Source organism: Hypanus sabinus, chromosome 11, assembly GCF_030144855.1.
Source record: "Hypanus sabinus isolate sHypSab1 chromosome 11, sHypSab1.hap1, whole genome shotgun sequence".
Lineage (NCBI taxonomy): Eukaryota > Metazoa > Chordata > Chondrichthyes > Myliobatiformes > Dasyatidae > Hypanus > Hypanus sabinus.
Genome location: NC_082716.1, coordinates 97,317,559 through 97,342,290, shown reverse-complemented (window position 1 = coordinate 97,342,290; position 24,732 = coordinate 97,317,559). Strand labels below are relative to the sequence as shown.

The window sequence follows — 24,732 nt, the reverse complement described above, 5'->3', positions numbered from 1 at the left end:
ATTCTGCCACACCCTCCACAATCCACACTCCCTGGCTTCCTACCTTTTATAATTTACACTCACAATTCTTACTCCATCAGAATTTTTTTTTTCCCTTTCATAACCTGTTTCCTTTCCACTGAGGTGATTGGCCAGACTGGATCCAAAATTGAGTTGGTGAAAGGATCCAGAGGATACTGGTGTGTAGGTGTGTTTTACTGGCTGGAGGTCTGTAACCTGTAGTATACAACAGGGATAGGTGCTGGGGCCTCTGTTGTTATATATATTTATATACAGTGCCTATAAAAATTATTCACCCCCCCAAAAGTTTTTATGTTTTATTATTTTACAACATTGAATCATAGTTCTGAATTTAGTTTGCCTTTTTTGACGCTGATCAACAGATAAGATTTTTCCATGTCAAAGTGAAAATAAATTTCTGCAAATTGTTATAAATTTATTACAATTATTAAATCAACAAAAAATAATTGATTGCATAATTACTCACCCCCTTCAAGTCCGTATTTAGTAGATGCACCTTTGGCAGCAATTACAGCCTTGAGTCTGTGTGGATAAGTCTTTATCAGCTTTGCACACCAGGACACTGCAATTTTTTCCCAGTCTTCTTTACAAAACTGCTCAAGCTCTGTCAGATTGCATGGGGATCATGAGTGAACAACCCTTTTCAAGTCCAGCCACAGGTTCTCAATTGGATTAAGGTCTGGACTCTGACTTGACCACTCCAGGCATTAACTTTGTTGTCTTTAAACCGTTCTTGTGTAGCTTTGGCTTTATGCTTGGGGTCATTGTCTTGCTGGAAAACAAATCTCCCAGACTGCAGTTCTCTTGCAGACTGCATCAGGTTTTCCTCCAGGATTTCCCTGTATATTGCTGCATTCATTTTACCCTCTACCTTCACAAGCCTTCCAGGGCCTGCTGCAGTGAAGCAACCCCTCAGCATGATCCCCACAGCCACCACCACCTTATGCTGAACATAGCATACAGTCTGATGGCCAAAAAGCTCAATTCTGGTTTCATGAGACCATAGAGCCTTCTTGCAGCTGACTTTGGAGTCTCCCACGTGCCTTCTGGCAAACTCTAGCTGAAATTTCATGTGAGTTTTTTTTCAGCAGTGGCTTTCTCTTTGCCACCCACCCATAAAGCTGCGACTGGTGAAGCACCCGGGCAACAGTTGTATGCACAGTCTCTCCTATCTCAGCCACTTCGATAACCTCCGGAGTTGTCAATAGACAATAGGTGCGGGAGTAGGCTATTCGGTCCTTTGAGCCAGCACTGCCATAGTGGCCTCCCTCAGTGGCCCCCTTCTTGCACGGTCACTCAGTATTTGAGGACAGCCTGCTCTAGGCAGATTTATAGCTGTGCCATATTCTTTTGTGATTATTAAATTAACTATACTCCAAGGGATATTCAGTGACTTGGAAGTTTTCTTGTATCCGTCTCCTGACGTGTTTTTCAATAACCTTTTTGCAGAGTTGCTTGTTCTTTTCTCTTCATGGTGTAGTTTTTGCCAGAATACTGACTCACCAGCTGTTGGACCTTCCAGATACAGGTTACAGATACTACAATCAGTTGAAAAACCTTGACTGGACACAGTTCTCCAAAAACAGATCTCCATTTAACTAATCATGTGACTTCTAAAACCAATTGGTTACACCAGTGGTGATTTGGTGTGTCAAATTAAAGGGGGTGAATACTTATGCAATCGATTATTTTGTGTTTTATATTTGTAATTAATTTAGATCACTTTGTAGAGATTTGTTTTCACTTTGACAGAAGAAAGTTATTTTCTGTTGATCAGTGTCAAAAAGCCAAATTAAATCCACTGTGATTCAATGTTGTAAAACCATAAGGCATGGAAACTTGTGGGGGGGGGGCTGAATACTCTTTATAGGCACTGTATATTGTATGTAAAAGTCTTGGATTAGAACATAGGTGTTATGATTAGTAAGTTATCAGATGACACAACATGGATAGTGAACACATTTGTCTAAGGATACAGTGGGACACAGACCTGCTGGAAAGAAGTGGTACAGATGAAACTTATCCAAACAGGTATGAGGTAATGCACTTTGGGAGACCAAATTCTGGACGACTTAGTTGCATTCGAATTAGTTGCAGGCTTAGGAAAGGTGATGAAATGAGAGACTTAGGGGTGCAAGTCCATAGCTCCCTGAAAGTAGAGATGCAGGCAGATAGGGAGTGAAGAGGGCATTAGGTATGTTTGCCTTCTTTGGCTAATGTATGAGAATCAGATGTGGGATACCGTTTTGCAACTATACAAAACATTGGTTGGACTCCATTTGAATCACACAGTATTATGTACAGTTCTGGTCACCACACTACAGGTAATCTGTGGCAGTAATAAAGGGAGTGCAGAGGAGATTCACTGGGAAGTTGCCTGGAATGGAGGGGTTTAATTATAAGGCGTGTTTGGATGGGCTGTGGTTGTTCTCAGTAGAAAGTTTTATCAGATTATAATGGGGCATAGATAAGATAGTCATAGTCTTTTTACCCAGGACAGTGGGGTCTAGAGGTAGATGGCACAGGTTTCAGGCAGGTGGGGGTGGGGGCAGAGAATGTAAGTAAAATCCAAAGGGGAAGATTTCATGCCAAGTACTGGTTATCTGGAACAAGTTGTCAGAGGAGGTGATAGAAGTAGATTCAATCACAATGTTTAAACTGCATGTGGACAGGTAGTTACATTGGAAAGGCATATGTGAGCCCAATAGAGGCAAATGTAGATAGGCATCTTGGCTGGGGTGGAATGTCTGGTGCACAGTCTATGATTCTAAGAACTCAGCTTTCAACAGATTGTTGCTGCAGTGCACTGAATGGCTTGTTTCCATGATGTACCATTCTATTGATCTAAGAGCAGAAATGCTGGAAATTATCAGTGGGTTTGGCAGCATCTGTGGAGGAAAAAACAGAGTTCCCTCCAATAAACTTATCATTAGAATCAGAAACTTCAGTCAAGTGTTTCACCTGAAACACTTACACCATCCTTTTTCTATAGATGCTACTTGACCTCCTGAACACCTCCAGCACTTTTTATAATTTCAGATTTTCACACCAGCATTCTTTCACTTTTCAGTTGCTTCATGTGCTGCTAGATCTCCACTCTCACTTCCTCTAGTAACAAACTATTTGCATGGGTGTCTGAAACTAATAGGCATTGGTTTAAGGTGAGAGACGAAGATTTAAAGGGGAGTTGAGAGGTACTTTTTCACACAGAGGGTGGAGGGTAGATGGAATAAATTGCTCAAGGAAGTGGTAGAGGTGGGTACAATAACAATGTTTAAGAGATATGTGGGCAGGTCAATGGATAGGAAAGATTTAAAGGGTTGTGGCCCAAATACAGGCAAATGGGACTATCTCATACAGTCATCATGGATGAGTTGGTTTGTTTCTGTGCTACGTAACTGTGACATATTAATATTCCATATTAACTACTTTCTTCAGTCAATGAAAATAAGAACATTACAGAACATAATACAGGACCAGACCCCTTTGCACCCCATGTCTTTGCCAAACATGATTCCAAATGAATCTGCACGTGGTCCCAATCTCTCCATTCCCTGCCTCTTCTAAATTCCTCTTAAACTTTGCTATCGTATGTGCCCTTGCCATTTTCTGGCAGCTCATTCCAGGAATCTATTTCCTTCTCCAAAAATTTACTCTTTAAAGCTTCCGGTGTGGAGGCTGAAAATCTGAAATAAAAAAATGTAAAATACAGGTTAGGCAGAGAAAGAAGCAGTGTGTTTGACATGTCAAGTGTTTATGGCAATTTGCTGTTTCTATTAAGTTGGATTAAAGAGGAATGAAAGCCAGTCATTTTGTGATGGTTACCATTGGTTCACTGAGCTTGCAAGTAACTCCTTCCTATGCAAACCAGCTTCATGGAAGGGATTTACTGAAACCACACCTGGAGTATGGTCTCCAGTTCTAGCCTCCTTAGATATGGAAGCCTTAAGAGACATTGTTCTCAAATCTCACCAAAACTCCTGAAACGAGTGAGATGAGTCTGAGTAGAATCAGCTGACACTCACTAGAATCCAGAAGAATGAGAGATGGTTAATGACTACCACCCAGTGGGTCTGACATTCATCGTCATGAACTGCTTTGAAAGACTGATCATAATAGGCATTAACTCCAGCCTTCTCAACAACCTCGACCCACTGCAATTCGCCTACTACTGAAACAGGATGTCATCTTCCTGTATTTATTTAGAAATACAGCACAGTAACAGGCCCTTCCAGCACTAAGAGCCTACACTGTCCAATTATACCCATGTGACCAATTAACCTTCTAACTCCTAAGTCTTCATAGTGTGTGAGAAAACCAGAGCACCCAGAGGAAATCCACATGGTAACAGGAAGAATATACAAACTCCTTTCAGGCAGCAGCAGCAGCAATTGAATCCAGGTCGCTGGCACTGTAAAGCATTATGTGAACTACAGTGCCACTGTTCCTGGCCCTAAACTCATCTCTGGAGCATCTGGACAGTAAAGACACTTATGTTAGACTATTGTTTATGAATCATAACTCTGCCTTCAAGATTATAATTCTAAGAAAACTTATCAATGCACTCTGGAAGTAATTGCCTGCCTCTGCAATTGGATCTTTGACTTCTCACTCACAAACTGTAATTAGTAAGGATAGGCAGCACAATTATTCTCAGCACTAGTACTCCAGAAGCTGCATCCTCAGTCCCCAAATTTACAGCCTATGCATTTACGGCTCTGTGGCTAGAGTCTAACTCCATTCCCAAGTTTGCAGATGATACTGCACTATCTCAATAACAATGAGTCAGAGCACAGGAAGGGGGTGGAGAGCTTAGTGCCATGGTGTCATGACAAAAACCTTTCCTTCAGTGTCAGCAATACCAAAGAGCAGCTCATTGACTTCAGGAATCAAGGTGGTGCACATACTGTACTCCTCTCTACATCAGTGATGCAGAGGTCGAGAGGGTTGAAAGTCTCAATTTCCTAGGAGTAAACATCACCTGTCCTGGTCCAACCACGTAAAAGTCATGGCTGAGAAAGCTCATCAATGCCTCTACTTCCTCAGGAGGGTAAAGAAATTTGGCATGTCTCCATTGACTCTTGCCAATTTCTATTGACGGACCTCAGAAAGCATCCTAACTGAGTGCATCATGGCTTGCTTGTGATGGCAAGAAAGAGCTCGGCACATCATGGAAGCCAGCCTCCCCTCTATGGATATAGTTATTTTTCTCACTGCCTCAGTAAAGCAGCCCGCATAATCAAAGACCCTATCCACGTAGACTTGCTTTCTTCTCCACTCTCCAATCAAGCAGAAGATACAAAAACCTGAAAGCACACACCATCAGGCTCGCTTCTGCTCCACCTTTGAAAGACTATTGAATGGTTCCATAGTACAATAAGATAGACCTGACCTCATAGTCTACCTCATGCACCTTGCTGTCTACCTGCACTGCACTTTCTTTGTAGCTGTTACACTTTATTTTGCATTCTGTTATTGTTTTACTTTGTATTACTTTAATGCACTGTGTAATGATTTGATCTGTAAGAACAGTAGACAAGACAAGCTTTTCATTGTATCTTGGTACACGTGACAATAATAAACCAATTCCAATTCTCAGTAAGCCACTAGAGACTGCAGATACTGCACAGTGGGCCAGGCAGCTTCAATGGATGGAAAGGGGTGGTCAGTGGTCTCAGTGAAATGTGTAAGGTTGTGAGAATGATTGACACAGTAAATACCGAGAAGCTGTTTTCTTAGGCTGTGAAGAATTCCATTAGATGTCATTTTAAAATAAAGGTAATTGGTGGTGATTGATAATTGGCTTATGGTTGCATGTATCAGTGAAAAGCCATCCAGACATATCATTCCATATATAATTGGATTGAAGCAGTAAAAAGAAAACTCAATGCTGAATATAGTGTTACAATTACAGAGAGAGTGCAGTTTAGGGAGACAAATAAAGTGCCAGGATCATGACGAGTTAATTGAGAGATCAAGGGTCCATCTTTTAGGATAAAAGAGGTTTGTTCAAGAGTCTTATAATCTTTCCTTGAACGTGGCAATATGTGTTCTCAGGCTTTTGTATTTTTTGCCCTACCTAGGGGTGAGAAAAGAGAATGTCTGGGGTCCTTGATTATGCTGGCTATTTTTATAAGGCAGTAGGAAATATAGTTGGTCTCTTTCTGTTACACATTTGTTTGATTTGCTGGGCTATATTCACTATTCTGAAGATTTTTGCAAAGTTTGGCTGAGCAGTTGCCAAACCAAGTTGTGATGCATCTGCAGAGGATGATTTCTATAGTGCATCTGTAAAAGCTGGTGAGGCTGAATTCTTTGCTGAGTCTTGTGAATTGTTGAAATTCTGTACCTCAGGTGCTATACGTACCAGTTCTTTCGTATATTCAAACACCTCACAGGTTCGATCTCTGAACGCTAAGGGAACCCGAAGACAATGAAATAGGGCAGAATTTCATTGAATTGGCAGAAAAAACAACTGTTTAGAAGTTGTGCTGTGATCATATAAAATGTGGGCAGGTTTCGCAGCCAAAAATACAGGTTTTGACTCCTCTTAAAGCCAACTGATTTCAGTTTTCACTTTTCATGTACCCATACTTTTCTCGCCATAATCTCTTCGCTCAATAATCTCTTCACACCAAGCTTTCCACTGCAGACTTCAGACTTGCTTCATGATTCACAATTCTTACTCAAGCTGCACGTGTTTGATGCCACGTTAAAGGGACAGGGAAACTAAGCAGCAGATTTAAAGGCTGTAATGGTATAATTCAGTAGCTTCTTCCAGACTACTGTTTCTCCCACACCCTACCAGCCAACTCCCCTAAACAACGCTGCCATCATTCACAATCTTTCCCACAAGGCCACTGCATCAATAGTGACCTTTTAGTCTCTATGTGGACTGAGGCCCTTATCTCATTTACTCACCAGTTCCCCGCCTCTGGCGATCTTGACATCACCAATCCCTGTTCGTTGGTCCTGTTCCCCTTCTGTTGTCCATTAGTGCAGTCACCCATCTCAACTCCCACCTCTCACTGCCTACTGTTACACCACTCACATTAAATTAGAACATAGAACAGTACAGCACAGCAACAGGCTCTTCAGCCCATTATGCCTGTGCTGTCCATGATCTTGAATTAAAACGTCATCCTGCACATTCATGTGTGTCTTAACAGCCTCACATCTGCTTCCATCACCACCCCTGGAATCCCATTTCCAGCACCCTGCGCCCTTTTTATAAAAAGAAACTTGCCTTGCACATTTCCTTTTTACTTGTCCCCTCTTACCATAATCAATGCCCTTTGGTATTTGACATTTCCACCCTGAGGGAAAGATCCTGACCCTGCCTATGTGCTTTCCGTAATTTTATAACCTTCTATCAGGTATCTGATGTTCCGGAAAAAAACAGTCCAAGTTTGTCCAAAATTTTTGATAGCATATGCCCTTTAATCCAGGCAGCATCCTGGTGAACCTCTTTTGCACCCCTTCCAAAGCTTCCACATACTTCCTCTAATGCGGCAATCTGAATTCACTCCAAGAGTGGCCTAACCAAAGTTTTATGTTTTGACATCTCTTCATCTGATTATTTCAGCCTTTACCTACAGTTACTCTAATTCCCCTCTCACTCCACACCAGCACTCAAGCTCCTCTTCCAATATGGTCCTGTATCTTATTCCAACCTCCTGTGTTGACCATTCACACAGCATTGCCAACTTGACACTGCATCTTCTCTCACTGGGTCCACACCTGACACAAAGTGATCTCCACAACATCATTGCATGAAGTAAATAAGCCCAGAGCAGCAAGGTAATAACGCAGTGAAGGGTTGTCTGTTGTAATTCTAGTCCAGAAGTCATCTTGTATATCTGTTTTCTCCCCAGAGAGCCTGTATCGATTTTGCCATCAGTGCCAAGCCCTTGACAAGGTACATGCCACAGAACCGACAGACATTCCAGTACAGAGTCTGGCACTTTGTGGTGTCGCCCTCCTTCGAGTACACCATACTGACCATGATAGCGCTCAACACTGTGGTTCTCATGATGAAGGTAAGCATGGCTGTGAGCCATAGATTCAAAGTCTGCCATGACGTGGAATGCTGATTAACGTTGTTCTCCTTAATTCACTCCTCACACTAGAGACATAAGAGATTCTGTAGATGTTGGAAATCTTGAGCAACACACACAAAATGCTCAAGGAGCTCAGCAGGCCAGTCAACAGTTTTTTCCCCTCTGTAGATACTGCCCCTCCATCGAGCATTTTGTGTGTATTCCTCACATTACATTTGCAACACCCCTGAGCTATCTGTAAAAGGTTTGGTGGGATCTGGGCCAGATGCAGGCACATGAGACTAGCTTAGGTTGGCATCTTGGTGGGCATGGATGAATTGGGCTGAAGGGCCTGTTTTTGTGCCATAATGATTTATGACTTTATGTCTCTGGTCTTACAGTTCTTGACTATTTTTCCACCCCCTCTTTTGATTGCCTCACGTTTAATAGATATGAATTTAGCTGCCAAAGATCCTCATTGTGAAATTTCACACTTAACCAGATTTCATAAATGTCTCTCTGACCCCCTGCATTCCTTTTTTCAACTTAAACCCTATTCTTTAGTCGAACCTTTGGGTGTCCAGCCATTTACCTCCATTAAAATGATAGAGTTGTAGAGTAGACCGAGTAACTCCCTCTAAAATGGAGTCCTACTGAGTTGTGTAATTCTAACATCAGGTTATCACGCATGATTAGATAAGCAACACAGGACAATTGAGAGTAAATCTAACATTCTTCAAGACCACGTTACATCTGTAACATTGGGTGATATTATGCTCCACAGTGTTGCTCTCCATGCAATGAGACAGTGTTGATATTTCCTGTACATAGATACTACTGATGAATACAATACTAACATTGGGGAAGATCTTGTGGGTAATATTCCGAACAAGTATTTTACTCTTGGTTTCACACAAGAGAGGGATCTTGCTAATGTTATTGTTAATGTGGTATGTATAAAATGTCAAATGTGACAATCATTGTAAAAGGGAAACTTTGATATTGATTTGGCATTAATAAATTATCAAACCCATATAAAGATAATGCCGGGTTGTTGAAGGAAGGGAGGAAATTGCAGGATCACATTGTGTTGGGTAACATCCCTGTTAGTCTTGCTCTGTTTGGTAAAAATTTTCATGTGGTGAATCTCAGGAGTGTTAGGTGATACTGAGTTTCATTAGATTTGCTTTAGAATACTAACCATGGGTGATACTCAGTGATACTCGGCTAAGGCAGCACCTGAAGAGAATAGAGTTAATGTTTCAGAACTGATCAATGCTATGTAGTGTTTGGTAATACAAGGGGTAATTGATAAGTTTGTGGCCTAAGGTAGAAAGAGTCAATTTTAGAAAACCTAGCACATTTATTTTTCAATATAGTCCCCTCCTACATTTACACACTTAGTCCAGCAGTCGTCATCTCCTTCTACCTTAGGCCACGAACTTATCAGTTACCCCTGATGAGTTATTAACTTTCTGCATAATCACTCAAAGAGTTGAACTGCATGTGCATGTAACAAGAGCTGTATAACTCATCTCCTTCTACCTTAGGCCACAAACTTATCAATCACCCCGGCTGTAGACACTTTCTGGAAGTCCATGACCATTGGACTAAGTGTGTAAATGGACAAGGGGACTATGTTGAAAAATAAATGTGCTAGGTTTTCTAAAATTGACTCCTTCTACTTTAAGCCATGAACTTATCAATCACCCTTCGTATTGGCTGGATTGGAACTACAGCTCCAACTGTAGATCACCCTGATGGTCTGCTGGCATAAGAGTCACACAGTCAAAAAGCAGAAAAAGAGGCCCTATGGTCCACCATGCCCATGTCGTCTGTTGTACTTATCGACATTATTCTCATTCACTTTCACTAGGTCCATAGACTTCTATGCCTTGGCAATTCAAGTATTTGGCTGGATGCTTCTTAAATGTTATGAGTATATCTCCTTCCACCACCCCTTCAGGTAGTAATTCCTGACGAGCTCCTTCTGAGTGAAAGAATTCTCACATAACCTCTTTAATTCTCCTGCCTGTCACCCTAAACCTGTATATGTCCTCTTGTCTTAGACACCAATACTATGGGGAAAAAGATTTTGACTACAGTCTTGAATAAAAACCACCAGCTCCACCTACAGAACAGTCTGATGATCTGCTGATAACTCATCACTTTCACTATTCTAAATAATTAAAAAAATTTAAATGATCAACTAAGTTAGAAACACATGAATGCTGTTAATTAGCTAATAGATAATTGCACTTTGAAATATATAACTTGCCTCACTTGGTGACCATGTTTGGATTAATATGGCTGTGTCACTTGCGACTGGTGTAACGCTGAGGTGTGTGCTGCTCATGGAACAGCATGAGCATGGTAGGCCATGGGCATACCAGAGGGAGAGTGGGAGGTCAGAAGCACATGGCCTATACTGTGCAATATGGGGTAACACACAGTTAACTTTTCAGTGGCGAGTACCATGTTTCTAGACTGTTTTTTACAGCGGCAACACTGGGTGTTTCTGAGGTACACAGGACTACTTCCCATGCCACTGGACAATGCTGGGTTACTTCCTGTAGAATGGAGAGCTACTGTTTAACACCGGCTATACTTCGTCAAGTCAAGTCACTTTTATTGGCATTTTGACCATAACTGCTTGTACAGTATATATAAAAATGAGACAACGTTTTTTCAGGACCATGGTGTTACATGACACAGCACAAAAACTAGACTGAACTACATAAAAAAAATACAGAAAAAAAAAACTACACTAGACAACAGACCTACCCAGGATTGCATAAAGTACACAAAACAGTGCAGGCATTACAATAAATAATAAACAAGACACCAGGCACAGTAGAGGTCAGTAAGTTGGTGTCAGTCCAGACTCTGGGTATTGAGGAGTCTGTTAGCTTAGGGGAAGAAACTGTTACACATTGATGCACCATCAATAACTCTCTCTGAGACGTGAAGTCGAGATATCGGCTTTTATTGACTGGAAGAAAGAACAAGCAGTAGTTGACCACCATACTACATCCTGGAGAATGAGGGCCAGGCTCAGGCCTCAATCGCCTTTATACCGGGGTCTGTGGGAGGAGCCACAGGAGCAGTCAGCAGGGGGCGTGTCCAGACAGGTATATGTAGTTCACCGCACATAGTCTGTTTGTGAGAGCCCAAATACTTTGGTGCCTTTTCCCAGACGGCAGGAGGGAGAAAAGTTTGTATGAGGGGTGCGTGGGGTCCTTCATAACGCTGTTTGCTTTGCGGATGCAGCGTGTAGTGTAAATGTCCGTAATGGCAGAAAGAGAGACTCCGATGATCTTCCCAGCTGACCTCACTATCCGCTGCAGAGCCTTGCGATCCGAGATGGTGCAATTTCCGAACCAGGCAGTGATGCAGCTGCTCAGAATACTCTCAGTACAGCCCCTGTAGAATGTGATGAGGATGGGGGGTGGGAGATGGACTTTCCTCAGCCTTCACAGAAAGTAGAGACACTGCTGGGCTTTCTTTGCTATGGAGCTGGTGTTGAGGAACCAGGTGAGATTCTCCGTCAGGTGAACACCAAGAAATTTGGTGCTCTTTATGATCTCTACCGAGGAGCCGTCAATGTTCAGAGGGGAGTGGTCGCTCCATGCCCTCCTGAAGTTAACAACCATCTCTTTTGTTCACATTCAGAGACAGGTTGTTGGCTCTGCACCAATCCGTTAGCTGCTGAACCTCCTCTCTGTAAGCTGACTCATCGTTCTTGCTGATGAGACCCACCACGGTCGTATCATTAGCGAACTTGATGATGTGGTTTGAGCTGTATGTTGCAGCACAGTTGTTGGTCAGCAGAGTGAACAGCAGTGGACTGAGCACGCAACCCTGGGGAGCCCCCGTGCTCAGTGTGATGGTGTTGCAGATGCTGCTCCCAATCCGAACTGACTGAGGTCTTCCAGTCAGGAAGTCTAGTATCCAGTTGCAGAGGGAGGTGTTCAGGCCCAGTAGGCTCAGCTTTCCAGTCAGTTTCTGAGGGATGATTGTTTTGAATGCTGAACTGAAGTCTATGAACAGCAATCGAACGTATGTGTCTTTTTTGTCCAGGTGGGTTAGGGCTAGGTGGAGGGTGATGTCTGTTGAGCGGTTGGGACGGTGATGCACCATCAATAACTCTCTCTGAGACGTGAAGGCGAGATATCGGCTTTTATTGACTGGAAGAAAGAACAAGCAGTAGTTGACCACCATACTACATCCTGGAGACTGAGGGCCGGGCTCAGGCCTCAATCGCCTTTTTACCGGGGTCTGTGGGAGGAGCCACGATCAGTGGGAGGGGCCACAGGAGCAGTCAGCAGGGGGCATGTCCAGACAGGTATATGTAGTTTACCACATTCACTCCCCCTTTGTTTTAAAAGAGAGTCCCCATGGGGCGAAGTTTCTTACAAGTATATTTACAGGTTAAGTCTATCAGGTGGTCGAATCTGTCGCTGTGATCTACGTAGCACCAGCTGTGATTGCACGGGTGCCAGTGGTGATTGCACCGGAGACGGTGGTTGTGCTGGTTCTGGCCTAACTGGAGGTGTCAGCCCACTAGGCGTCAGTGATCACTCATGCGAGTGCGAGGTGCCTAGTATATGCGTGTACGAGACACCCGGTATAGGAGTGTCGTGAGGAGTCTGTGTAGGGCTCGGTGTGCGTAGTGTCACCTCGGGTACAGGGTTCATAGTTACCGTGGAGTGTTCAGGGTAGTGGTCTGCTGCTCCTGCGGGCACCAGGTCACGGACGGAGACCGTGTCCTCCCACCCATCAGGTAAGACCACATAAGCATTCTGGGGGTTCGCATGTAGGTGGTGAACCCTCTCGACCAGCGGGGAGTATTTATTGCTCCTCACATGTTTCCGGAGCAGCACTGGCCCTGGGGACGTCAGCCAAGCTGATAGGGTGGTTCCAGTGACAGACTTCCTGGGAAAAGAGAATAGGCGCTTGTGAGGGGTGGCATTGGTGGATGTACATAACAGGGAGCGGATAGAGTGGAGTGCCTCAGGGAGGACCTCCTGCCATCGAGAGACCGGCAACCCTTTTGACTTAAGGCTAAAAGTGTGGCCTTCCACACTGTGGCATTCTCCCTCTCCACCTGTCCATTTCCCCGGGGATTATAACTTGTGGTCCAACTAGTAGCGATGCCCCTAGCCAACAGGTACTGGCGCAGCTCGTCACTCATAAAGGAGGACCCTCTATCACTGTGGATATAGCAGGGATATCCGAACAGAGTGAAGAGCTGGCGCAGGGCTTTTATGACGGACGTGGTAGTGGTGTCGGGGCAGGGGATGACAAAGGGGAACCGCGAGCACTCGTCAATAATGTTGAGAAAGTAGACATTGCGATCGGTAGAGGGAAGGGGGCCCTTAAAGTCAACATCAGTCGCTCAAAGGGGCGGGTGGCCTTGATAAGTTGCGCCTTTTCAGGACGGTAGAAGTGCGGTTTACACTCAGCGCAGACTTGGCAGTCCCTGGTCATCGTCCTGATGTCCTCAAGGGAGTACGGCAGGTTCTGGGCTTTCACGAAATGTTAAAATCGGGTGATCCCTGGATGGCAAAGATGTGCATGGAGGGCGTATAGCTGGTCAAGCTGTGCGCTGGCACATGCTCCCTGGGATAGGGCATCAGGGGACTCATTGAGCCTTCCAGGCCGGTACAGGGTATCATAGTTGTAGGTGGAGAGTTCTATTCTCCACCGCAAAGTTTTATCATTTTTGATTTTGCCCCACTGTTGGTTGCTGAACATGAACGCAACTGAGCGCTGGTCGGTCAGCAAGGTGAACTTTTTGCCGGCGAGATAGTACCTCCAGTGCCTTATAGCTTCCACTATGGCCTGGGCTTCTTTCTCCACCGCGGAGTGCCGAATTTCAGAACCTTGAAGGGTACGAGAAAAGAATGCTACTGGCCTACCTGCCTGATTGAGGGTAGCAGCAAGCGCGAAATCGGAGGCGTCACTCTCTACTTGGAAGGGAGTGGTCTCATCCACCGCATGCATCGTTGCTTTGGCAATGTTCCCTTTAATGCAGCTGAAGCCCATGCAGTATTACTTCTGCGGACTCGAAAAGCACCCCCAAAAATGCTGCCCAGCCTGAGAAGCGACCTGCTCCAGCTGTGGGAAGAAGGGCCATTTCACCAAGGTCTGTAAGTCTAAACCACGAGCGGGGTCAGGCAGCGCTGCGTGTGAGGCATGGGGGCTGCCATCTTGCATGCCCGTGTGTGGGCAGCCATCTTTGTTAGTGCCAACATGCCCCGCCCCCTACCCACTGGTGCTTACCGGGCACCAAGATGGCAGTTCAACTCTGGCCTCCGTAACCCTTGACCAAAGCGCCTCACACCAACCTGCAAGGTCAATGTAGTATGGTGGTCAACTACTACATCCTGGAGATGTAGTTTGGGCTCAGGCCTCAATCGCCTTTATGCCGGGGTCTGTGGGAGGAGCCACAGTCAGTGGGAGGGGCCACAGGAGCAGTCAGCTGGGGGCGTGTCCAGACAGGAATATGTAGTTCACCACAGACCTTGACCTTCTATTAGGTAATTAAACCATGCAGGTTGTTGAAGTGCTATTAAGAGAGCACTCCGAGAACAGTGGCCATAACTATGTACAATACATTTCATACGTAAAGATCTGTCCTTAACTTGGGGAGGCCATCCCCCAATTCCCCCTAAATTGGGGGAAGGATGAGTTCAATAGCATAAGCCATTCTGAAGCATGTCAGTATTAAGAAGGTGGAGATGTTAGATATCTTGGAATGCATAAGGTGTGAATGTGTAAGGGTATGCATAATATCCCCAGGGTTGGATGAGGCCTATTCCAGAAAGCTGTGGGAATTGGGGGAGGAAATTGCTGGAGCTGTGCAGAGATTTTTGCATCCTCAGTAACCACAGGTGAGGTCCCGGAAGACTGGAGAACACTAATATTGTTTCTTTATTAAAGAAGGGCACCAGGATGTAACTACAGGCTGGTAAGTCTTGTCAGTAGTAAGAAAATTGTTCGGGAAAATTCTAAGAGATGGGATTATGTGTATGTTGAAAAAGAAAGACTAATCAGAAATAGTCAGTATGGCTGTGAGGGATGACCTGTCTCACTAATTTGATTGAGGTTTTCAAGGGCATAACAAAGGAGATCGATCAGGACAAGATGGTAGACATTGTCTATGAGGACTTCAGTAAAGCATTTGACTAGGTTCCAACATGGCAGGCTGATCCAGAACATTAGGACACGTGGGATACAAGACTAATGGATCCAAAATTCACTTGGTCATAAAACTATAAGATGTGGTGGCAGAATTAGACCGTTCAACCCAACAGAACAGGGATATCAAGGAGCAGATAGGGAAACAGATCCTGAAAACGTGTAATAATAACAGAGTTGTCATGATGGGACATTTTAATTCCCAAATATCAATTGGCATCTCTCTAGAGCAAGGGGTTCAGATGAGGTGGAGTTTGCTTGGTGTGTTCTGGAATGTTTCTTTACACAGTATGTCGATAAGCCTACAAGAGGAGAGGCTGTACTTGATTTGGTATTGGGAAATGAACCTGGTTAGGTGTCAGATCTCTCAGTGGGAGAGCATTTTGGAGATAGTGATCATAATTCTATCTCCTTTACAATAGCTTTGGAGAGAGAGAGGAACAGACAAGTTAGAAAAGCATTTAAGGGGAAATTATAAGGCTATCAGACAGGAAATTGGAGGCTTAAATTGGAAACAGATATTCTCAGGGAAAAGTACAGAAGAAATGTGGCAAATATTCAGGGGATATTTGTGTAGAGTTCTGTATAGGTATGTTCCAATAAGACAGGGAAGTTATGGTAGGGTGCAGGAACCGTGGTGTACGAAGGCTGTCATAAACCTAGTCAAGAAGAAAAGAAAAGCTTACAAAAGGTTCAGAAAGCCAGGTAATGTTATAGATCTAGATGATTACAGTTGGCCCTCCTTATCCACGAAGGATTGGTTCCAGGACCCCTCATGGATACCAAAATTCACGGATGCTCAAGTCCCTTATTCAACCTGTCCCAATGCAGTGGATCTTAAGACCCAGCGGAACCCAAGACCTTATTTAACCAGTCTCAGTGCGATAGACATTAGGACCCAGTGGCAGAAATCTGAATCCACCGTGTTTCTGTTCATGAAAGTAATCTCGATAACGATTGAAAATAAAGTGGAAATAATAAAGTGATCAGAAAGAGATGAAACGCCATCTGTCATTGGAAAAGCGTTAGGCTACGTCGGTCAACGATCGGAGCAATTTTAAAGGATAAAGTGAGAAAGGCTGTGCCCCAATGAAAGCTACAATTATTACTAAGCAACACAGTGGTGGCTTAAGTATTGGGTTTTGGGGTTTTGGGTTTTTGATACTCCACATCAACTCGGCATGGTGGAGAGCGCACTTGATAGCGATCTGTCACTAGATCAAACTCAGGAACTTCCCAAGCCCGGCGCTGAAACATACGTTCTTAAGTGTTTTATATGCATAGAAAGGTAAAATATATACTATATAAGAATGCAAATGTTTGACTAACTGACACTAAATAATACCAGATGTACCTGTTCCAACTTAATTAGTAAGAGTACTCCCGATTTTTTTCAATCCCAATCCGCGATAACCCACACACATCCTCCCCTATACTTTAAATCATCTCTAGATTACTTATAATACCTAATACAATGTAAATGCTATGTAAAGTAGTTGTTATACTGTATTGTTTAGGGAATAATGACAAGAAAAAAAGTCTGTACATGCTCAAACAACAAGTACTGGAAGAGCACTTCCAGGTTTTCGCGATTCGCGATGCAGAATTCGCGGATAAGAAGGGCCGACTGTACTAGACAATGGGGTGACCCGCTGGGGCATCCTTTGAGAGAAAGGTAGTGCAGTCTGACGTGACCAGAATGAACATTAAATTTTCCTTAATGTTATTAGTATTGCTTTGCTTTGGAGATTGAAGAATAAAAACCAGTTCATTAAAGAAAGACGTGTATCAAGGCGAATATAGCTCCTCCTCATTTAACGAAGGACCCTTCTGATGGCAACATTTCTGGTTGATCCGCCACCCTTGTGCCTCTCATTGTCATTCTGGAGACGTGCATCCTTTCATGCGCTGTCTCTTCATCTCTTCTGCTGTTTATTCTTTGTATCTGATCTTGGAGACGTGCATTTCTCAGCTCCTTTGTCTCTTCCACTCTCCTCCTTCTGTGCCTGTTGTTGTCATTCTGGAGACATGAATGCCTCTCCTCCTCTGTCTCTTCTCTCATCTTTTTTGTCCTGACTCTTTGATCCTGGAGTCGTGTGGCACTGGACTCATCCAATTCTTGTTCTCTCCCTCTCCTTGCCACTTCCTGACGACATTTGGCGTCACCTCTTGACCATAGTGTCCTCCTCCTCTTTCCACATGGTATAATTAAGCTGACCATTTTTTTTACCCTAATGCTAGATAGAAGATACGAAGCAGTAATACCAAAGGAAGCTGATTATTCTTGATGACGTGGTTGGTGCTCTCCTAAATGGACGTGATATAGTCACCACTGTCCTTTGACTGCAGCAAAGGGTTTTATGGGTGTCTCGAAGAACGTCATTATGGGTTACAGGATGTTATGTCATGCTTAAATTTAGAGAAGATCCCACGTTCAGTTTTTGAATCTAGTCAAGACTTTTATACATTGTGGGGACCATTTGTGAGTTATTTTCAAAACCTTTGATTTGTTGTAAAAGTACAGATGGTGGCTAATAATATATTTTATTATATGATAAGGGTTTTTTTTCCTTTTTTCTTGCTTTTCCTAACAGCTCTGACTTCGGTAGTGGGTTCAGATTTGTTTTTTTCTGTATAACAAAATTATTATACAGGTAGTCCCCGGGTTACGAACGTCCAACTTACAGACAACTTGTACTTACGAACCGAGGAAGGAGAAAGCCGTCCGCCATTTTAAGTCGGATAGCGACACCATCCGCCATTTTACGTCGTTTCCATTGACACTGTGTTGAGTGTTTAACTTTTTATTTGGCTTAAATTTTTCTTAGTAAAATTCACCCTGACCCCGCCGCCCCCCACCCCCTTTCCAGTTGGCTGGTGGCACAGTGAGATCAGCGCCAGGCTGGAGAACGGAGTTTCCCGAGTTCGATCCAGTGATAGACCGTTTCCGTGCCGGGTTGATGTCGATCCAGTGACTCCCGTACCATCCATTCTGGGTTGATGTCAAGCTCACAACTCGACCTCGTAAAAAAAAACACTGCCACCTCCAGTTTAAATTCCCACGCGGAATATTGTGGAGGATCAAATACCCAAACCCAGCACATTGTCCCATTTAGCCTGTCTCAGTGCGGTGGTCCTTAGGACCTAGCAGACTCTGGGAGCTGGCAAAGCTCGGAGCCACCGCCCACAGTGTTTCTGTTCCATTGACGGGAAGCAATCATAATTGAAAATAAAGTGAAAATAATAAAGCGTTTGGAAAGAGGTGAAATGCCATTGGTCATTGGAAAAGCGTTATGCTACAGTCGGTCAATGATCAGAACAATTTTAAAGGATAACGGATAAAGTGAGAATAATGGAGCATTTGAAAGGCGCTGCCCCAATGAAAGCTACAATTATTACTAAACAACGCAGTGGTTTAATTATTGGAATACATATGTTTCTTAAGTGTTTTATATGCATAGAAAGGTAAAGTATATACTATATACTAAGACAAACGTTTGACTAACTGACGCTAAATAATACCGGATGTACTTGTTCCGACTTCCGTACAAATCCAACTTAAAGATGGACTCAGGAACAGAACTCATATACATAACCCGGAGACTACCTGTATTTCAATATTATGATTTAATTTAATTTTTATGAATACAGGGTTTTGTGATTGTAACTGTATTTTTAATACAATGTATTTGGTACTATTTTTTGACTTATATATCTTCATGTACTCTGTATTCCTTTATGCAGAGACGAATAAAAATATTGAAAGAGAAGTATGCCATTACAATAAGATTTAATGATCTCTTATTGATAGGTGGCAGTTAGATCTGTCCCAATCCTGCACATGCTGATGGTGGTCAGAAGTATGTGGCTGCTCGAAATAGAGCTGCTGTGCCCGTTTGCTCCGGTTGGTGTTGCTGCTGAGGCTGGCCGTGTGCATGCGTCGTGGTGTCACGTCCCGATTTCCATGATGGCGGATCGGCTCTCGGGTGAAAGCCAGCTGATTGATTTTTGCGAATGAGCAATTTTATATGAATATATAACCCTGAACTTTGCCTGTTCAAAAAGTTAGCGCATTTTAAGTCGATTTAGCCAAAAAAAAAAGTGCCGCTGTAATGCACCATTTGCGCCAATTGGAGGTCACAAACAGAGCATATAACAATCACAGTACGGAAACAGGCCATCTCGGCCCTCCTAGTCCATGCCGAACTCTTAATCTCACCTAGTCCCACCTACCCGCACTCAGCCCATTACCCTCCACTCCTTTCCTGTCCATATACCTATCCAATTTTACCTTAAATGACACAACTGAACTGGCCTCTACTACTCCTACAGGAAGCTCATTGCACACAGCTATCACTCTCTCTGAGTAAAGAAATACCCCCTCGTGTTTCCCTTAAACTTTTGCCCCTAACTCTCAAATCATGTCCTCTCATTTGAATCTCCCCTACTCTCAATGGAAGCAGCCTATTCACGTCAACTCTATCTATTCCTCTCAAAATTTTAAATACCTCGATCAAATCTCCCCTCAACCTTCTACATTCCTATGAATAGAGACCTAACTTGTTCAACCTTTCCCTGTAACTTAAGTGCTGAAACCCAGGTAACATCCTAGTAAATCGTCTCTGCACTCTCTCTAATTTATTGATATCTTTCCTATAATTCGGTGACCAGAACTGTACACAATATTCTAAATTTGGCCTTACCAATGCCTTGTTCAATTTCAACATTACATCCCTACTTCTGTACTCAATGCTTTGATTTATAAAGGCCAGCGTTCCAAAGGCCTTCTTCACCACCCTATCTACATGAGACTCCACCTTCAGGGAACTATGCACTGTTATTCCTAGATCTCTCTGTTCCACTGCATTCCTCAATGCCCTACCATTTACCCTGTATGTTCTATTTGAATTATTCCAGCCAAAATGTAGAACCTCACAGTTCTCAGCATTAAACTCCATCTGCCAACGTTCAGCCCATTCTTCTAACCGGCATAAATCTCCCTGCAAGCTTTGAAAACCCACCTCATTATCCACAACACCTCCTACCTTAGTATCATCGGCATACTTACTAATCCAATTTACCACCCCATCATCCAGATCATTTATGTATATTACAAACAACATTGGGCCCAAAACAGATCCCTGAGGCACCCCGCTAATCACCGACCTCCATCCCGATAACCAATTATCCACTACTACTCTCTGGCATCTCCCATCTAGCCACTGTTGAATCCATTTTATTACTCCAGCATTAATACCTAACAACTGAACCTTCTTAACTAGCCTTCCATGTGGAACCTTGTCAAAGGCTTTGCTGAAGTCCATATAGACTACATCCACTGCCTTACCCTCGTCAACATTCCTCGTAACTTCTTCAAAAAATTCAATAAGACATGAGACTTTTAGTAGTTTATAGATAAGGCTACTAGGAAGGAGCTTAAGAAGGTAATGAGGAGAGCCAGAAGGGACCATGAGAAGGCATTGGCAGACAGAATTAAGGAAAACCCCAAGGTATTCTTCAAGAATGTGAAGAGCAAGAGGTTAAGATGTGAAAGAATAGGACCCATCAAGTGTGACAGTGGGCAAGTGTGTATGGAACCAGAAGAAATAGCAGAGGTACTTAATGAATACTTTATTTCAGTATTCACTATGGAAAAGGATCTTACTGATTGTAGTGATGGCTTGCAGCAGACTGAAAAGCTTGAAGCAGATACGTATTAAGAAAGAGAAAGAGCTGGAGCTTTTGGAAAGCATCAAGTTGGATAAGTCACTGGGACCAGACGAAATGTACCCCAGGCTACTGTGGGAGGTGAGGGAAGGGATTGCTGAGCTGCTGGTGATTATCTTTGCATCATCAGTGGGACAGGAGAGGTTCCGGAGGATTGAAGGATTGCGGATGTTGTTTCTTTATTCAAGAAAGGGAGTAGAGATAGCCCAGGAAGTTATAGACCAGTGAGTCTTACCTCAGTGGTTGGTAAATTGATGGAGAAGATCCTGTATTTATGTACATTTGAAGAGGTATAATATGATTAGGAATAGTCAGCATGGCTTTGTCAAGGGCAGGTTGTGCCTTATGAGCCTGATTGAATTTTTTGAGGATATGACTAAACACATTGATGAAGGAAGGGCCTTAGATGTAGTGTATATGGATTTCAGCAAGGCATTTGATAAGGTACCCCATGCAAGGCTTATTGAGAAAGTAAGGAGGCATGGGATCCAAGGGGACATTGCTTTGTGGATCCAGAACTGGCTTGCCCTCAGAAGGCAAAGAGTGGTTGTAGACGGGTCATATTCTGCTTGGGGGTCGGTCACCAGTGTTGTGCCTCAGGGATCTGTTCTGGGACCCCTTCTCTTCATGATTTTTATAAATGACCTGGATAAGGAAGTGGAGGGATGGGTTAGTAAGTTTGTTGATGTCACAAAGGTTGGGGGTGTTGTGGATAGTGTGGAGGGCTGTCAGAGGTTGCAGCGGGACATTGATAGGATACAAAACTGTGCTGAGAAGTAGCAGATGGAGTTCAACCCAGTTAAGTGTGAAGTGGTTCATTTTGGTAGGTCAAATATGATGGCAGAATATAGTATTAATGGTAAGTCTCTTAGCAGTGTGGAGGATCAGAGGGATCTTGGGGTCCGAGTCCATAAGACACTCAAAGCAGTTGCGCAGGTTGACTCCATGGTTAAGAAGGCATATGGTGCATTGGCCTTCATCAATTGTGGAATTGAATTTAGGAGCTGAAAGGCAATGTTGCAGCTATATAGGACCCTGGTCAGACCCCACTTGGAGTACTGTGCTCGGTTCTGGTCACCTCACTACAGGAAGGATGTGGAAACCATAGAAAGGGTGCAGAGGAGATTTACAAGGATGTTGCCTGGAGTGCGGAGCTTGCCTTATGAGAATAGGTTGAATGAACTCGGCCTTTTCTCCTTGGAGCGAAGGAGGATGAGAGGTGACCTGATAGAGGTGTATAAGATAATGAGAGGTATTGATCATGTGGATAGTCAGAGGCTTTTTTCCCAGGTTTGAAATGGTTGCCACAAGAGGACACAGATTTAAGGTGCTGGGGAGTAGGTACAGAGGAGATGTCGGGTAAGTTTTTTACTCAGAGAGTGGTGAGTGCTTGGCTGCCAGCAACGGTGGTGGAGGCAGATATGATAGGGTTTTTTAAGAGGCTTTTAGATAGGTACATGGAGCTTAGTAAAATAGAGGGCTATAGGTAAGCCTAGTCATTTCTAATGTAGGGACATGTTCGGCACAACTTTGTGGGCCAAAGGGCCTGTATTGTGCTGTAGGTTTTCTCTGGGTTTCTCTCTAGAACTGCTCTGCCATCCCTTCATAGTTGATTTATTATCCCTGTCAACCCCATTCTCCTGCCCTCTGCCTGTAACCTATGACACCCTTTCTAATTAAGAACCTAGCTACTTCCACTTTAAATATACCAAATTGCTTGGCCTCCACGGCAGACTTTGGCATTGACTTCCATTGATCCACTGTCCTCTGGGTAAAGAAATTTCTCCTCATCCCTTTTCTAAAGGAGTGTCCTTCTGTCCTCAAGCTGTCCTTTAGTCCTAGACTCCCCCTCTGTAGGAAACATCCTCTCTACATCCACCCTATCTAGGCCTTTCAATATTTGATAGGTTTCAATGAGATCCCACTTCATTCTTTAAAACTCTAGCAAGTGTAGGGTGGATGTCGTTTCTTTGATTGGAATTTTGTGTCTAGGGGTGTGTCATGGAGATTTGAGTGGGGTGTTTGCTGTGCGTGATATATATTAATGTCAAAAATCTGAAGTATGATTAGTAAGTTTACAGATGACACAAAGAAAGTGGATAGTGTTGTAGATAGTGAGGAAGGTCTAAAGGAAGATGTGGAACAGTGCTATACTGCATGGAGCATTGGCAGATGGAATTTAATCCCAACATGTACAAGGTAATGCATTTTGGGACGTCAAATAGAGGGGTAAGACAAAGATGGTAAATAGTAGATCAACTGCCCATGGAGCGTGGCTATGCAAAGCTATGCAGTGAGTTAATCATCTTCTCAAAGATCACCTGAGACAGAGCCCTTCTTCAGGATTTTTAATGAGATCTTGCTCATGAAATTGCAGAAAGTTAAGAAAAATATGCAGTTAACTCATTAACTCATTCAGGCCACATGCCTGAATATATTAATACTACTGATTATTCTTGCAATCAGTGTTTAGCAAGGTAATAGACACAGATGACACTCCTTAACTATGCTGTGTAACCAAGAATATATTTGTGGCGTAATGATATCTTAAAAACAATAAGTAAAAATAATACTTCCTTCAAAATATATCTACTAAATGTTTACTGATATTAACAAAACTTAAGACACAGATATTGCTGTTTCAGGGGCAAATAAACAGTGGATGGAGATAGATGTCTTTCCACTGTGTGCTTGAAGTTCAAGCTTACATACAGGAGGTGATGTTCATATAAAATGAACTGCACCTCCAGAGGTCAGAATGCTCCCTGCCTGGCATCCATAGGATGTCAACTTAACTATTGAAACTAAAATACAAATGATTGTCTCATTAAGTCTTTGGCAAAGAAGGACAGTCTCAGAAACTTGGCTTGAAACCAGTCATACTACACAGCCTTTAACCATTCTCACTTTGAAACTGTTGTCCATGATGACATACTTGCTCACAGTAATGTCTAGTGGGAAGAGAGGTGAGATCTGCTTTGGGAGTTAAGCTTTGCTTTGCCCAAGATGAGTCCAATTTTGCCATGCCCAGCAACATCTGTGGCCTTCAGGTACCTCTGTGCTTCAGTCCCAAATTCCTTCTCTCCCTCAGTGGCTGCCCTCTTAGGGTCATAAATTGCCACAGCTGATGAGGGATATTTACCGATTACATAAACTCTCATGTGGTACTCCAGGATCTCATCCTGTTAGTGATCATGAAACCACAAGAATCTGAGATACTCTTGATAATCCTATCTCACGAAGAAGCAAAGGACTCAATTCTAAAGTTTATGAGTACCCCAAGCAGGCTGCTGTTGAGGTCTGGACCCTGCAAGAGCACTTCCTTCAATGATATGCCTTTGAACTATGCACTTGAATCAAAGACTATTTGTATTTTTGTTTGTTTCTGGGGGTAGTAGACACCAAAGTTGCACACATACTGGTTTTCTTTGTTGGGATCTGGTGAAGGTACTAATTGTTCCTGAAAAGTCTCTCCATGAACTCCGCTTAATGATCTTTCATTTCTGGTTTCCTTCTCAGTGACCAACTGAGGGACATGAGTTGACTGAGGGCCTGCTCTCTGTTATTTGGTAGGAGTTGTTGTGGAGAGCAGGAAGGAAGTGAAGCTACCCGATTGTTTGACTTGTCTTTGCTCAATTCTTTGTTCATGGCTCAAAAGAAGACTTCATCTTCAATGAAAGGTGCCAGCACATAGTCACCTTCAAAGTGACAGAAGACCAGCTTGCCTAAATCTGGTTGAGAA

General features: G+C 43.4%; 1 protein-coding gene across 1 annotated transcript in view; it reads left to right on the top strand.

Moving 5' to 3' along the window:
- The window catches only part of LOC132402214 (probable voltage-dependent R-type calcium channel subunit alpha-1E), a 600,800-nt gene that overhangs the window by 469,576 nt on the left and 106,492 nt on the right, over positions 1–24,732 (top strand). The window contains exon 31 of the mRNA XM_059984957.1: positions 7,896–8,060. Coding sequence (XP_059840940.1) covers positions 7,896–8,060 — 165 coding nt within the window. The remainder of the gene's footprint in view (positions 1–7,895; positions 8,061–24,732) is intronic.